A 14,311-nucleotide genomic window follows, 5' to 3' on the forward strand; every position below is an offset into this window, starting at 1 on the left:
AGTGAATAATAAAACTTTTGATATTTAGGCTCTGTTCGGTCAAACTAATATTTAATAGTTGAATTGGTAGATTACTTCCAGTAACGATTTGATTAACCATTATTTGAATAACTATCTGACAACTACTACAATAGCTATTACTATTATTGAACAGAACCTTAATTAAGTAGGTCTTGAAGAGGGAAAGTATCTTCATAGTGGTTGAGGGTGGAGACATGGAGTGCTAAAAAAGTCAAGCCCAGCTGGATCAGGGCAAGATTGGCAATGGGGTTTTGTCTGGGCTTGCTATTGGTCAAAAGACGGTTGGGAGCTATGATTGCCTATCTCTGAAATGTGTAAACACTGTGCTTGTTTTGGCAGACAATGATCTCTCTCTTTTCTGCAGCTTGGTTTCAAGCAGTCAAAGCACGCTAGTGAAGTATCCAAATCTTGGCAGTGTGCCTGCCAAAAGGATTGATTTTTATCTGTGAAGTTAAAAGGGTGTGAATGATATTTGCATATGTCACCTGCAATTTCATTGAGTTAGAACAATCTTGAGAGAGGAACTTTACAAGTTGGGTTTGCATTATTTGATCCGTTGAGATTTGATTATTTTGATAAATGTAAATTTAATTTAGTTTAGTTATTAGTTAATACTTTTGAAATTTTTTATTTTCGGTTATCAGTTCGGTTATTTTTTATTTGATAATTAAAATAGCTAATTTTTTATTAAATAATATATTTAATTATTATTTATTACTTTTTTCATTTATAACTTTTATTTATCTTTTATTTTTTTATTATTTTAAAATTATTATTTATTTTTTAATTATGATAATATATAAATTGATTATTATAATTCTATTTAATTTTATTTTATTTTTAAAAATTTTCTAAGATATTTTTTAATATTTAATAAAATTTAATTTATTTAATATTGGTATAAATAAAAAGTTAATAAAGAAAATTATATTTTTTATTAGAGATGAAAATGTAAAATGGATAAAAATTATGAAACGGATGGAGCAATAAAATATTATTTAAAATAATTATTTTATAATTTTATTACTATTATTAATTTATAATTATTATTTTATTAAAATTAATAATATTTATTATTTTTATAAAATAAAATTATTATTGTATATTTAATTAATTAAAATTTTAAAAATAATTTTTATTTTATTTTAATTAATTCGGTTATAAATGATAATTTATTAAATATTTTAATTTTAATTAAATTTAATTATTTTAATTTTAATTCGATTCGATTAAATTAATATTTTAAAAGTTAATGATATTTCAGTTAGAATAATCGAATGTTGACTCCTATTTACAAGTATTGTTTGATTCTAAGTGCGGTCACCAGACGAGAGGGCATAGTTAGGTGAACCAGTGAGATTTTAAGTTCTACGTCGTCCCAATTTCCGATTTAATGGAGGGCTTTACCTTGGGAAATTAATTGGAACAGTAAAAGCAAAGCCCAAGTACACCAGCACTGGCCTGCCAGAATGTTGCTGGAATAATTTTGTTGAGTTTGCTATAACCTGCTTGTACAGTATTCTACTATTCTTTATTACGTGCATGTAATTATCAAAATTATGGCTTTGTTTGGTAAAATCATTTATATAAAAAAAAATCTTTTAAAATGATTTTTTTTAAAATTTATATTTTTATAAAAATTTTATTCTACATAGGGGTTTAAGAATTTAAGTAATGATAGTTATGTGATCAAATAAAGTTGATTTCATAAGAATATGATGCCAAATTAAATAATTTACAAAATCACAGAGTTGACGTCATGCATCTGGACGAAAAAAAGAAAGTACTTGGTATAGTTTATGAAAAATTAACTTGGAAATATTTAAAAACTTAAATACTTCAATTTTTAGTTAAAGTATTTATAAGTTGTTTAATTTGTTTAGATGTTTGTTGAAACCTTATAAGTATATTTATATTATCAAAATGACTTTAAAAAAGCATTATATTATTATAATGTTATTTAATTTTAAATTAAATGAATAAACATTGTATAAAAGTATAAAAAATATTTTAAATTTATTAATATTAATGTAACTAATTTATTTAAATGAGCATTGAAAAACCTCCTGATGATTAAAATAGATTTTCAAACTTGAATATAAGAAAGATAAACAGTTTATATATCCCATGGCTTTTATTTAGACTCGATTTATTATAAATTTAAAATAAAATTAATAAATTTTTATTTATTTTTATTTATTTACTTTTTAAATTTATAATAAATAGAATTTCTCCCTTATATATTTTAAAATAAATTAAAATAATAAAGTAAAATTACCAAATCAACTTATAAAAATTAAATTGAAAAGCTTCATTCCTATAATTTTTTTAATCAGCTAATAAATTAGGTCAAATACTATAAAAAAAAGTTGATAATCTAAAAACACAAGAAGAATTGCTTTTTTTGCTGATTCTCTCCCTCAACTACACAAGTCTTGTTCAACTACTTAATGTCCTCCCTTTGGAATATGTCAAGCTAAATAGTAATGTGATTTGGCTGGTTCAGTTTTCTCATACTACTATTGTTGTGGTAGCTAGAGATACTACAGATAAGATTGTATATGATATTGCTATGTAAATATGGTATTCTTTCTGTTGTGACAGCAAATGCACGTCTTGTACTGGCAGCAGTCAAAATGACATACGATACAGGTTTTTAATTTATTGTATGTGAAACTATTTTGTCATCATTTATAATACTCTTTATAGTTTGTCGTCTACTATACTGTAGAATATTAGAGCTTCAATTATAGCGACACTTGATATTTTCTCTCACATCTCAAATATTGTCTTCCAATGGATTTTCCGTCAGATAAATACTGTTGCAAATATGATACGTAAATTTTATCTACGAAATTTATTACCTCTGGATTGGTAGCAATATCAATTATCAGATCTATGTTCCTTGTTGTAATGAATTTTTATTTCGCAAACATTGATTGGTAAGGCAAAAAGAAAAGAAGGTAGATTATGAAAAGGTCAAAGCCTCATTATCATATCACAACCTTATTATGATTTTTTTTTTAATCTAAAGATATGGAGATTCATTAAAGAGTGTTAAGCCTAGAGATACAACCCAAATTATATAAGCTCAAGTTAAAAAAAAAAAAAGACTCTGTAGCCCAAGCTCACTAAAGGAAAGGGCACAAAATCCAAAAAACAAACATAAACTCTAAAACTAAAAAGTTTTCTATTGCTTCACCACTACTGCCATCTTTAAAACTTCTGCTTTTCGACTATAGACGATCCATGACTGCCATCTATACAAAGATGACATATTGAAGAAAACCAAGGAAGAAGAAGCGATCATGGCTAATAACCAAGAATCTCAAAATAAAGAGCAGCCAGAACAACCACCGAGAAAGCATAACCCACAGTTGCTCAGTATTAAAATAAAAGAGAAACACAAATAAAGTACAGAAAAAAAGAGTAAAACCTTATGTTGAGAAAAAAACTCAAAAAGGCACAAAGGGTATCGAGCTCATGCAACCAAGTAAACTGGGTCTGGGGAGAAGGATCAGAACGGCTATAAAAGTAACGTCTTTGAACTGCTGCCAAGGGAGGATGGTGGACAGAGCATCTTCATAGATTTTGTGTTGAGGGTCACCTTAAAGACATGCAAGCCCATATCGACTCAGTCGATAGCCACTGCGTAAAAACTGAAGTCCTCCCAATGATCTGAGCCCCAAGAGAACTAGACTAATAGGAATAAAGAGATCCTCATTGATAAGTGCACTTGCGCCTCAAAAAAAAAAAAAGAAAAGCAAATAGAACCCAAAATCAACAAACAAAAGGAAAAAAAAAAAAAAAAAAAAAAAAGGAAAAGAAATCCCACCCAAAGGAGGAGGGCAAACCCACAATACAAACAGGAAAGAGAGAGCCTCCCTTATTCGGAGGGGCAAGAAAAGCCGCAAGCTCGACAAGAAAGAGGACTAAAGCCTCAAAGAAGAAAATGAAAACGAGAGGAAAATGTCTCTCTAGTTCAAACTTGAGAGAGAGAAAATAAAAATCACTAAAAGCTCAACCTTATTATGATCGGTGTTTGTTACCGGCTTTTTACGATTCATCAATAATAAAAAAAGATTATGTAAAAAGATTTGCTGTAATTACTGAACACCATTATGGTTACTAAGAGATTAAGAAAATCATGTGGGCCCTTCCTATTCTCTATCACCCATGATGGACCTTCCTTAGATTTGGACAATAAGGATGATTCAGGTTTTCTGGACATATGTATAACTACTTTATTATATCTACTAATTATAATAAATTTTATATAATTTTCAACATCATCAATAATCAATATTTAAATATTTAATTATTATATATACAACAGTCATATCAAATATTTTTTTATGTGAAATGTGATGATCTAAAATTGTAATTGTTATATATACTGTGATAATTTTAGATTAAGGTTGTTATTGAAACTCTTCTTTTAATAGAAAATTATAAAAGAATATTTTTAATTTTAGATTGAGGTTGTTATTGAAACTCTTCTTTTAATAAAAAATTATAAAAGAATATTTTTAATAGAAAATTATAGAAGAATATTGAGATTCTTCATGAGTGTTTTTAAATTGAAAATTGATTTGAATTAAAACTAGAATTAAAGAAAAAAAATATACAAATTAAACTAAATGAGTTTTAAACTCAATTATAATGCTATTTTGATTAGTTTTTATTTTTTATTTTTATCAAAATTCAGTAAACAAAAAAAAATTGACACATAAAAACTAACATTAAAATTGAAATGGTGACTTAGGTTCCGCTTTCTATTATAAAAATTATACATGTTGTTTTATAGTAATGATTCAAAATTAGTAACCCAAAAGTCATATTAAATTTAAACTGAAGTATCAAAAAATTAAATATTAAATTTAGGATAAGTCTAACTCACTCTAAAAGTCAGCTCAAAAGGGGAGAGTGTCTAAAACCCTTATAAGGGGTATATTATCTCTATCCCAAACCAATATGAGATTCAACACACCCCTCTTACGTCCAGAACTACACTAGAGTGTGACATATTTATGAGAGGTCCAATATCGGTGGTGAAGTTTTGATACTATGTTAAATTTGAGCTAGCTTAACTCACCCCAAAAGCTAGCTCAAGGGGGAAGGAGTGTCTTGTATTGTGCAATACTCTCATCAGAATTATACTTGATTTTGTACACCCACTTGCTATCAATTGCTCGCTTCCTAGGAGGTAAACCTTCGATTGTCCATGTAACATTTTTCTCCAAAGCCCGAATTTCCATGTGCATGACCTCCCTTCACCGTGCATTTTGAAAAGCTTCCGTATAAGATGTGAGTTCATGTCCTGCAGTAATCGCTCTTAAGAAATACCAATACTGTATAGAGAAGTTATCATAACTCACATAAAATACTATAGAATAAGGAGTACTTGAAGAAGAATTAGATTAGAGGAGGAGCACGTCGAGGGGCTTACGCTGATCGCATGAGTTATAAAGTCTTTTAAATGAACTGAAACTTGCTTGATTCGCTGTCCCCTCCCTAATTGCTCAGGAGCTTCATCACTCCTTCCGACCTCTTTATTGCATATGGGAAGGTCGTCTTCATTGTGATGGTCAGCATAGGAACTGCCCATGTGGCTGGGTGTCTCCTCTCCCATGTCACTGTGTGAGTCATCAACTGCATGCCCTAAGTCCACAACTCTTGCATCAATGGCCACATTATCAATGGTCTTGGCAAATAGAACTTCTGCTTCAGCAAATACAATATCTCTTAATACAAAGTACTCTCGAGTGTCCAAATCATAAAATTTTCAACCTTTTCATCCAAAAAGATACTCAATAAAAATATACACCGGCAAATTTGACTTTATTTCATTGCATGTTATGGGCATAACACAAACAACTAAAAATTCAAAGGTGACTGTAAGAAGGAGTTTACCTGAAGAGAGTCTCATACGGAGTTTTGTTATATAATAACTTAGATAGAGTTCTGTTAATTAAATATCTAACTGTTAGTACATATCTGTCCAAAATTCTATGTGCAAGTTTACTTGAAAACGCAAGGCCCTTGCCATATTTAAAATATGTCAATGCTTTCTCTCCACTCGGCCATTTTGTTGGGGTGTTCCTACACAAGAGGTCTAATGCAATATTCCGAGGTCTTCAAAGTATTGCTTTAAACATACAAACTCACTTCTAACAATTTTTACATTTTTCTCAAATTGAAACTTGATCATGGCTACAAACTTTTTAAAAATACAAGCCACGTCACTTTTTTTATTGAGCAAATAAATTCATATAGTATGCGAATCATCAACTATGGTCAAGAAATAAAGAACTTCACTAATTAATCATGCGCCGTTAATTTTCTGTTTTAAATAATTATAAATGCACGCTTAAAAATTTTAAAATGATAAATGAATCTTTACAATTTTATAAAATTTTAAATTAATATTTAAAAAATATTCTATCACCATATTTAGAAAAAAATTTTAGTATTTAATTTTTACTCTTTCTATATTAAATTAAATTAAATATTAAATAGATTTAATATTTATTTTTATTTTTATTTTTTTATATTAAATTAAAAATTAAATAAAAATGATAAATAATGTAAAAAGAAAAGAGTAAAATCAGCGATCTCAATATTTCCCCTTCTTATATTTATATATATTATAAATGATATAATTAATATGAATAGAATTTTTAATTGTAAATATAATTAATTATTAATTTGATTTTAAAATATTAATTATTAGTGCAACAAAAAATAAAAAAATAAAACATTAAAAAATTCTTAAAAAAGGAAAAATGCAAATACTAAATAAACAGATAATATAAGTCTTGTCCTTTGCATTCACATATAAATAAAGATAATAATTAGTTATATTTTGAATTTTTCTAATTTGAAATTGATGAGTTTTTTGAGCTAAAACAACAAGAAAAACAGAAACCAGGGTAAGTACAGACGCTCTGACTATAAAACTTTGAGCATCGATCAGACTTTTCTTTTGTTTGTTTAAAGAAAGTTATTTAATATAAAATTTAATAAAGTGTAATTAATGGGTGGAAGCTGTATTTTCGAGTTTCGGGCTGTGTATGTCTGTAACGCCCTCTCTCACTAAAAAAGATGTCAGGTTAAAATTCGAATTTTATTTTTTAAATTTTATTACTTATTTCGAGCATCTAGATTTAATTTAAAATTAAATAAATTAAAATTTTAATATTTATAATAATTAATTTGAATTACTTATACAAATTAGAAAAATATAATTGATATAATTAGAATAATAAATTTATTTAAATTTTTATATACTCTTTATTCATATTACATTATTAAAAATTACTTACTCTCTTTCATAAAAATATATTTAATTTTACTTTTTCATAAATTAATAAAATACACCCCTCCATTCTAAGAGATAAATTTACTTTTCTTTTTCATTTCTACTAAATTATAGGTCATTTTATTTTTTACAATAATTAATTATTTATTTATTAGTTTTCTAATATATTACATTTTATTTGTTCAAAAATAATTTAGTAATGAAATAATATATTAATTTTTTTTTAAATTTTTTTCTTTCTAAATTTGGTATTGATTATTTTGTGCTTGACTTCTTGTTGATTGTTCTGTAATAGTGCTTCAATGGGAGTCAATCGGTGTGACAAAAGAATCGATGGAGTCGGTGTGCGTTGTTGGTGGCTATGTTGTTTGGTCTTTTAGGTTTAGATGGTTTGGTTTGACTTGTTCTTTGATTTGATTTTTGTTTAATTTTTAATTTAATTTTGCTGATTTTGAACTTTCGATTTTCTTCTGTAACTTTCTTATGTATAGCTCTATAGCCTTGTTAATTCCAACTATATCCAATATAATGGACTGAAAAAAACTTATATTATTAAATTTTTCTTAACCCATTTTCCTCTTTTTAGCCGAACAACTATAATGAAATAAATATATTTTATTTTTTTAATATGTATTAATTAAAAATATATCAATAAACTAATAAATAAATTAACCATATTATAAAAAAATAATAAAAAAAGGAACATCCCTGGTATGGTCCACTTATATACAAGAAAAGCCAAGGGTAGTCCATATTTTATATTCTCCGATCCGTTTTTTGACATTTTTTTAATTTGCCCAATCTTAGCGGTTCAAAGTCATAGATTGAGAAGCCGAACATAGATCCCACCGCTGAAATTAATTGTGGGTCAAAGAAACCCCAGTACAAATGTCACGTGTCGAGTAACTGACCCATGATTCACCTCTGGGACCAATGGGAAACAAATTAAATAAAAAAGAAAATAAAGAAGAAAATTGACCCACCACCTCCAAACCCACAAATAAAATCACCTCTCTCACATCTCTTGGTTTACTGGTCATTGCCCCTTCTCTTCCTGCTCTTTCTTTCTTGCTTTCACTCACAGAGAGAGACAGAGAGAGAAAGAGATGGCTCAGGCTGAGCCCTTGGGTCTCTATTTATTATTTATCTTCTTTTCTGGCCTATAATGAACCAAGATCTGAAACCTCATCTTATTCTTGTAAGAAGATGGCGAAACATTATCCTCACTCAGCTGCATTGCTTAATGATGCTCTCTATTGCTCTGAGGAGAATTGGGTGGAAGAAGCTAGAGAGAACTGTTTTCTTGAAGAAGAAGAAGAAGGCGGGGAGAGCTATTGCTGTAATATCAATAAGAAACAAGACAGTTCTTCAGTCCTTCTGTCAGAACCAGACTTGTATTGGGAAGACGATGAACTTTCTTCTTTGTTTGCTAAACAAGAGCAAAATCATTTGTTTAATAAACTAGAAATCAACCCATCTTTAGCTGAGGCTCGCCGTGAAGCTGTACACTGGATGCTCAAGGTCAATGCACACTACTCTTTCACTGCTTTAACTGCAGTTTTGGCCGTCAACTATCTTGATAGGTTCTTGTTTAGCTTCCACTTTCAGACAGAAAAGCCATGGATGACCCAACTCACTGCTGTGGCTTGTCTCTCTCTTGCTGCTAAGGTGGAGGAGACACAGGTTCCTCTTCTATTGGACCTTCAGGTACATAATCATGTGTTTTCTTTAAATATCAACCTTAATCATTGGCGCTTTGCAAGATGGTGGGGTTTAATTATGCTTGTCTCTGATTATTACTGTGGGGTTCGTCGATTTGTCTAGGTGGAGGAGAGTAGGTATGTGTTTGAGGCCAAAACCATCCAGAGAATGGAGATTTTAGTGCTCTCTACTCTTCAATGGAGAATGAATCCTATAACTCCATTATCATTTCTTGATTTCATTACGAGGAGGCTTGGCTTGAAGGACTATCTCTGCTCGGAATTTCTCCGGCGATGTGAGCGCATAATTCTGTCTATAATCTCAGGCAAGATACCGGAAATTTTCCATCTCTTGCTGATAATTTAGGCTTCTTGGTTTATTGGGTTTTATTCTCTTACCACTATATATGTTTCTTTAATGCATGCAGATTCTAGGTCTATGCATTATCTACCTTCTGTCATTGCTGCTGCAACAATGCTGCATGTAATTAATGGCGTAGAACCCTGTCTTAGAGCTGAATACGAAAGCCAGCTATTGGGTATTCTTGGAATCGACAAGGTGAGTTCCTTTTCCAACTTTTCTGTCAATTTTGAACAAGAAAATCTCATTGTATACTGAATCTTGAATTTCGACAATGTCCGAACAGGACAAGGTGGATGATTGCAGCCAGCTCATAATAGAAATGGCATCAAGATACCCTGGAAGCCAATCAAACAAACGCAAGTTTAGTTCCGTTCCAGGCAGCCCAAACGGTGTAATAGATGTGTCGTTTAGCTCAGATAGCTCAAATGATTCATGGACAGTAGCACCATCAGTGTCTTCTTCACCAATGCCTTTGTCCAAGAAGAGCAGAGCACTGCAGAGTTTAAACCATGCAACTGCAGATTTTCTGAGCATTCCTCGCTAATTCCTAATCACATTTCCTCTTTTGTTCCCTTCAATAGACTACCTCTGTATGGTGAATAATTTTTATGTTCTTTTTTCATCATGTGACAAGTTAAATTGCCTACCATCTCTGCTTCACTGCACTCCCATCCTCAATTTCTAGAATCTGAACCATTCTTTCAAGCAATGGGATCAGCTGGAAGCAGAGGTAGTTGGCATTTTATCCGGAAGTAAAGACCATAAAAACAAAGCAACTTCTTTAGGTTCCTTCTCTCATATGAACATAAAATATTTTGTACCATATTCTATAATATACATAAAAAAAGATCATATATGAACTTATTCATTGAACTATTACACATTTTCATGTAGACCTACAGGTGTACGTGTCTATAGAAGTGTTGTCTGGTCTATGCATGCATATGTCTGCTTCATGAGAAAAAAGAATTAATGGGTTATGGAGGGAGAGATCCACAGTTAAAAATTAAAAATAAACAAGAGCTTGTTCTTTTGTTTGCATGTGAAGGGAGGAACGAGTTGTCGGCCACTGAAAAATATCGGGTGTTTCTTATTTTTATTTATTTATAAATTTTTTGAACGGAGAGATTAATTATTATATTCATATTGGTGTTTGACCTAGTTGGGGGAGCTCTTTTTTCTTGGCGTTACTAATGTTTGAAATGTTTACCCCAATGAAAGAGACTAAACTAGTAACCTACCCTTCTTCGGCTACACCGTCCATTTTGATACTTTCCATACTTAAACCTAATATATCTATAGAATACTTTCTCCCAAAAACTACCTACATGCTTCTCTGGTTCTGATGGATGCTATTCTAAATAAAATATCTGCATGATCGGTTCGATTTACTAGAAAAAAATAAACCATATTTGAAGTCTTATTCGAGATTTAAGACAGCTACAAGCTTTGGTATGTATTATACCACCTATAGCTTTCATTTTCATTTTCATTCTCCAAACATATGAAAGAAACTTGGAATTGTGTTTAATTAATAATATATAATAGACAACAGCTAGTAGTAGTTCCCTTGCTCATACGCCGATCAATACACAAGTAGAGAGTGACATTAATTAATGGAAGATTATTTTAGGGTATTGAAGTTCAAACCTAAAAGCTCCAAGTGTGAAACCCAGATGTAGATAGATATAGAGTCCAACCAAACAAGGTTTAAGTCAATAGAGAACAGCCCTTTGATAGGGACAACCAGCTTGTCCACATAATGTGCTATGTCTTTTTGTTCCAATACCACCCTCCTCCCTCCTTTTCTCATAGAATATAGCATATAGAAGCTTAACTACACTCAAAATACACATATTATATTTATGTTCACATAAGTGAAAATCGGATGAAATATTCGATTCGAGTATGAAATATCCGATTCGAGTCTCTTTAACTATTTATTATGAGATATTTATTTTTATAATAAAAAAACTATTTCTTATTTTTTATATATTTATTTTAAATAAAAAATTTATAAATATATATATATGTAAAAGGGCCATATGCATTAAATGCAATGAGGCCATTAAAGAAGAAAAATTGGTAGATAAATGGGTGATTAGGATTTGATATACAATAAGCAGAAGAGCATGGAATTTTTATGCAAAGTAAAGGGAAGGTCGCATGTGCTTTCTACCACTTTAAACTAGAGGGAATCATGAGCTGGCTTTATTCTTCAATAATCTTAAATAACTTACCCTCCTAGATTTCTTACTAAATTGCATTAACCTACTCACTCAATTATTCAATCCAATTCTTTTTAATATGCACCGTGAATATCGGAGCTTTTTTTTTAATATATATATTCCATTAGACAATTCTTACTTAGAAATTCTCACTTATAAAGTATGAATTTAGAGCATAAATCACTATAATAAATATTAAAATTAGTAGAAATTAACAATATTAATTTTTTTATGATAAAAACTAACATATAATAATAATATAAATTATTGTTGTTAATGATATATGAAGAAATATAATAACTATAAAAAATTCTATTAATAAAAAAATATTTTTAGCAGTAATATTTATTTTGTTATTTTTTAATAACAACTATAATTTATCATAAAATATTTATAGATTTTGCATGCAACATTCATTTTTTTTAAAAAATTACCATTTGACATTTGTCGTATGCTAAAATTTACTAGTTAATTTATCAGTTTTGTAAAATATATTAAAATATTTTTGACGTATTAAAAATCTACTAATTAGTTTATCAATTAAGTATTTTAGTGTATAATCTTTACGGTTTGAAAATTTTTATTAGTTAATCTCTTAAATTTTTAAAAAATTTACTAATTAATCCATCCGTATTAAGAACATTTTAAAATATTTTTTGTAATATTTAGAGGTTAAAATTAGTAAAGAGACTAATAAGTAGACTTTTTAATATATCAAGAACATTTTAATGTATTTTTCAAAACTGAAGGATCCGGTAGTAAATTTTTTCTATACTATATAGACTAAATAATAAATTTTTTATTTATTTTTAAATCCATATTAGAAGAGTCTAGGGTAATATCTTCCATTTCAGCTCATATCGACAACATCATAGTTAAAGGTGATAATTTCTTAATTTGTGAAAATACAGGGAGGTTGGTGTAATTATAGAATATTAAACAAGTGGATAAATTAATTAAAAGTGGCATTAAGCACATAAAGGAGAAGATTAAAATGGAGATTTAGGTGTAATTAGATCCACTAATTATAACAACTTTAGCCACAAAAAAAGGTGGAAAAGATGGAAGGTAAGAGAATGTTGAAGTTGGGAAACAAAAATCTTTTGGATTTAGTGTGAGGTGTCTTTTTTCTTTGCTTACAAGTATGGCTATGGAGTATTTCAACTCAAAAAGAGAGGAAAAGAAAAGAAAAGAAAAGAAAAGAAAAGAAAAGAAAAAGACAATGATAAGATCTGAATTGATGATCATGATCATGAGTCATGAGATGGTTTCCAGTGAATATCTTCTCTTCTCTTTTTGTGGCCACTATACTACACTAGTCTACCATCTTTGAACTCCTCAAAGTTTCACACTTTTTCTTTCTTTCTTTCTTTATAAATCATCTGAATTTCAAAATCTATTCATTGGGGTAATTCAAATTCGTATTGGGTAAATTTATTAAGGAAAAAAAATTAAGACAAACTTAAATTTTGGGACCTCATTTTTGGATGAAAGTTAAATGAAACCAGACAAATAAAACCCTAATCATATCTGAAAACTAGAGGTGAAGTGGAGAGACAAAGCACAGCAGGATGCAAGAATTATTACAGAAAGAAGAACATGAAGAACAGAAACAAAAGCTGAGCTGCAAGATTTATCATTTATGGAGTGGACCCACAAGCATATAATTTGATGGAATACAGAATTGGAAAATGGATGGGACTTTGATCTTTCTGCTTCACAGCAGACGCACATTCCATGCGTGAATGATATTATCGAAGGACTCTTTTATCCAAACCTATTTCTCATTCAAAAATAAAAAATTTACTATTCTCTCTCTTAATTTTTATTATTTTTTATTATTCTAAAATTATTATCTATTTTTTATATATAATTAACATATAAATTAATTATTATAATTCTATTTAATTTTATTTTATTTTAAAATTAATCCCTTAATAATTATTAAAATATCTTTTAATATTTAATAAAATTTAATGTTTTTAAATGAATATAATAAAAAAATAAAATTAAACAAAAGTGATGGGATGAAAAAGTATTTAGTTTACGCAAAATTAAATAATTAATCTTTGTATTGTTTTTAAAATATAGTATAGTCTATGTGATTTTTAAAGAATTTAATTAAAATATTTTTTTATTAAATTTTAATATAATTAGCGTTAATTACATTTAGTATTTAGTGATGGAGAATCTAACGGTAATAATATTAAAATTTAACGGCACAGACTTTTTAGTGAAGTTTTTATAATCATACAGATTAATTAATAAATTTTTAAAAAATTAATAATTAACTAATTAATTTTACTATATAATAAAATTAAATAATAATTTTTTAAAAAAATATATATATTTTAAATCTCAGTTATATGAAAACTGATGTAAATATCTTTCAATTTTTAAAAAATCAATAATTTAATTTTTATATTTTAAAATTATTAAACTTTCGATCCTTCTATTTAGTTTTCCATTAATTATCTAAGGAATTACTAAAATACCCAAAAATGAAACCTAGATTATTTTCTTAAAAACATTTAAGATTTTTATTTTTTAAAAATAAAACTATTCTAAATTAAAAAAGATGTTTCACTCAAAAAAATCTTAAAAAAGAATTTTTTTTTATTTTTAAACTTAAAATGTTTTATTTTTTTTAAAGTTTATTTTTTTAATTTTATTTCTA

The 14,311-nt window shown here is 28.3% G+C and overlaps 1 protein-coding gene across 2 annotated transcripts; it reads left to right on the forward strand.

The window, feature by feature from the left end:
* The first annotated feature begins 8,355 nt into the window (after positions 1-8,355).
* On the forward strand, positions 8,356-10,190 carry LOC110614564 (cyclin-D3-1). 2 transcript variants are annotated; one of them, XM_021756125.2, is made up of 5 exons: positions 8,356-8,863; positions 8,951-9,049; positions 9,167-9,368; positions 9,471-9,601; positions 9,690-10,190. In XM_021756125.2, exons 1-5 carry the CDS (start codon positions 8,549-8,551, stop codon positions 9,948-9,950), a joined length of 1,008 nt encoding a protein of 335 aa, XP_021611817.1. In that variant the 5' UTR covers positions 8,356-8,548; the 3' UTR covers positions 9,951-10,190. The 2 variants fall into 2 exon arrangements, with proteins under 2 accessions (XP_021611817.1, XP_021611816.1); XM_021756124.2 differs by having other exon boundaries at positions 8,357-9,049.
* The last annotated feature ends 4,121 nt before the right edge of the window (positions 10,191-14,311 follow it).

This window comes from Manihot esculenta, chromosome 5 (assembly GCF_001659605.2).
Source record: "Manihot esculenta cultivar AM560-2 chromosome 5, M.esculenta_v8, whole genome shotgun sequence".
Taxonomy (NCBI): Eukaryota; Viridiplantae; Streptophyta; class Magnoliopsida; order Malpighiales; family Euphorbiaceae; genus Manihot; species Manihot esculenta.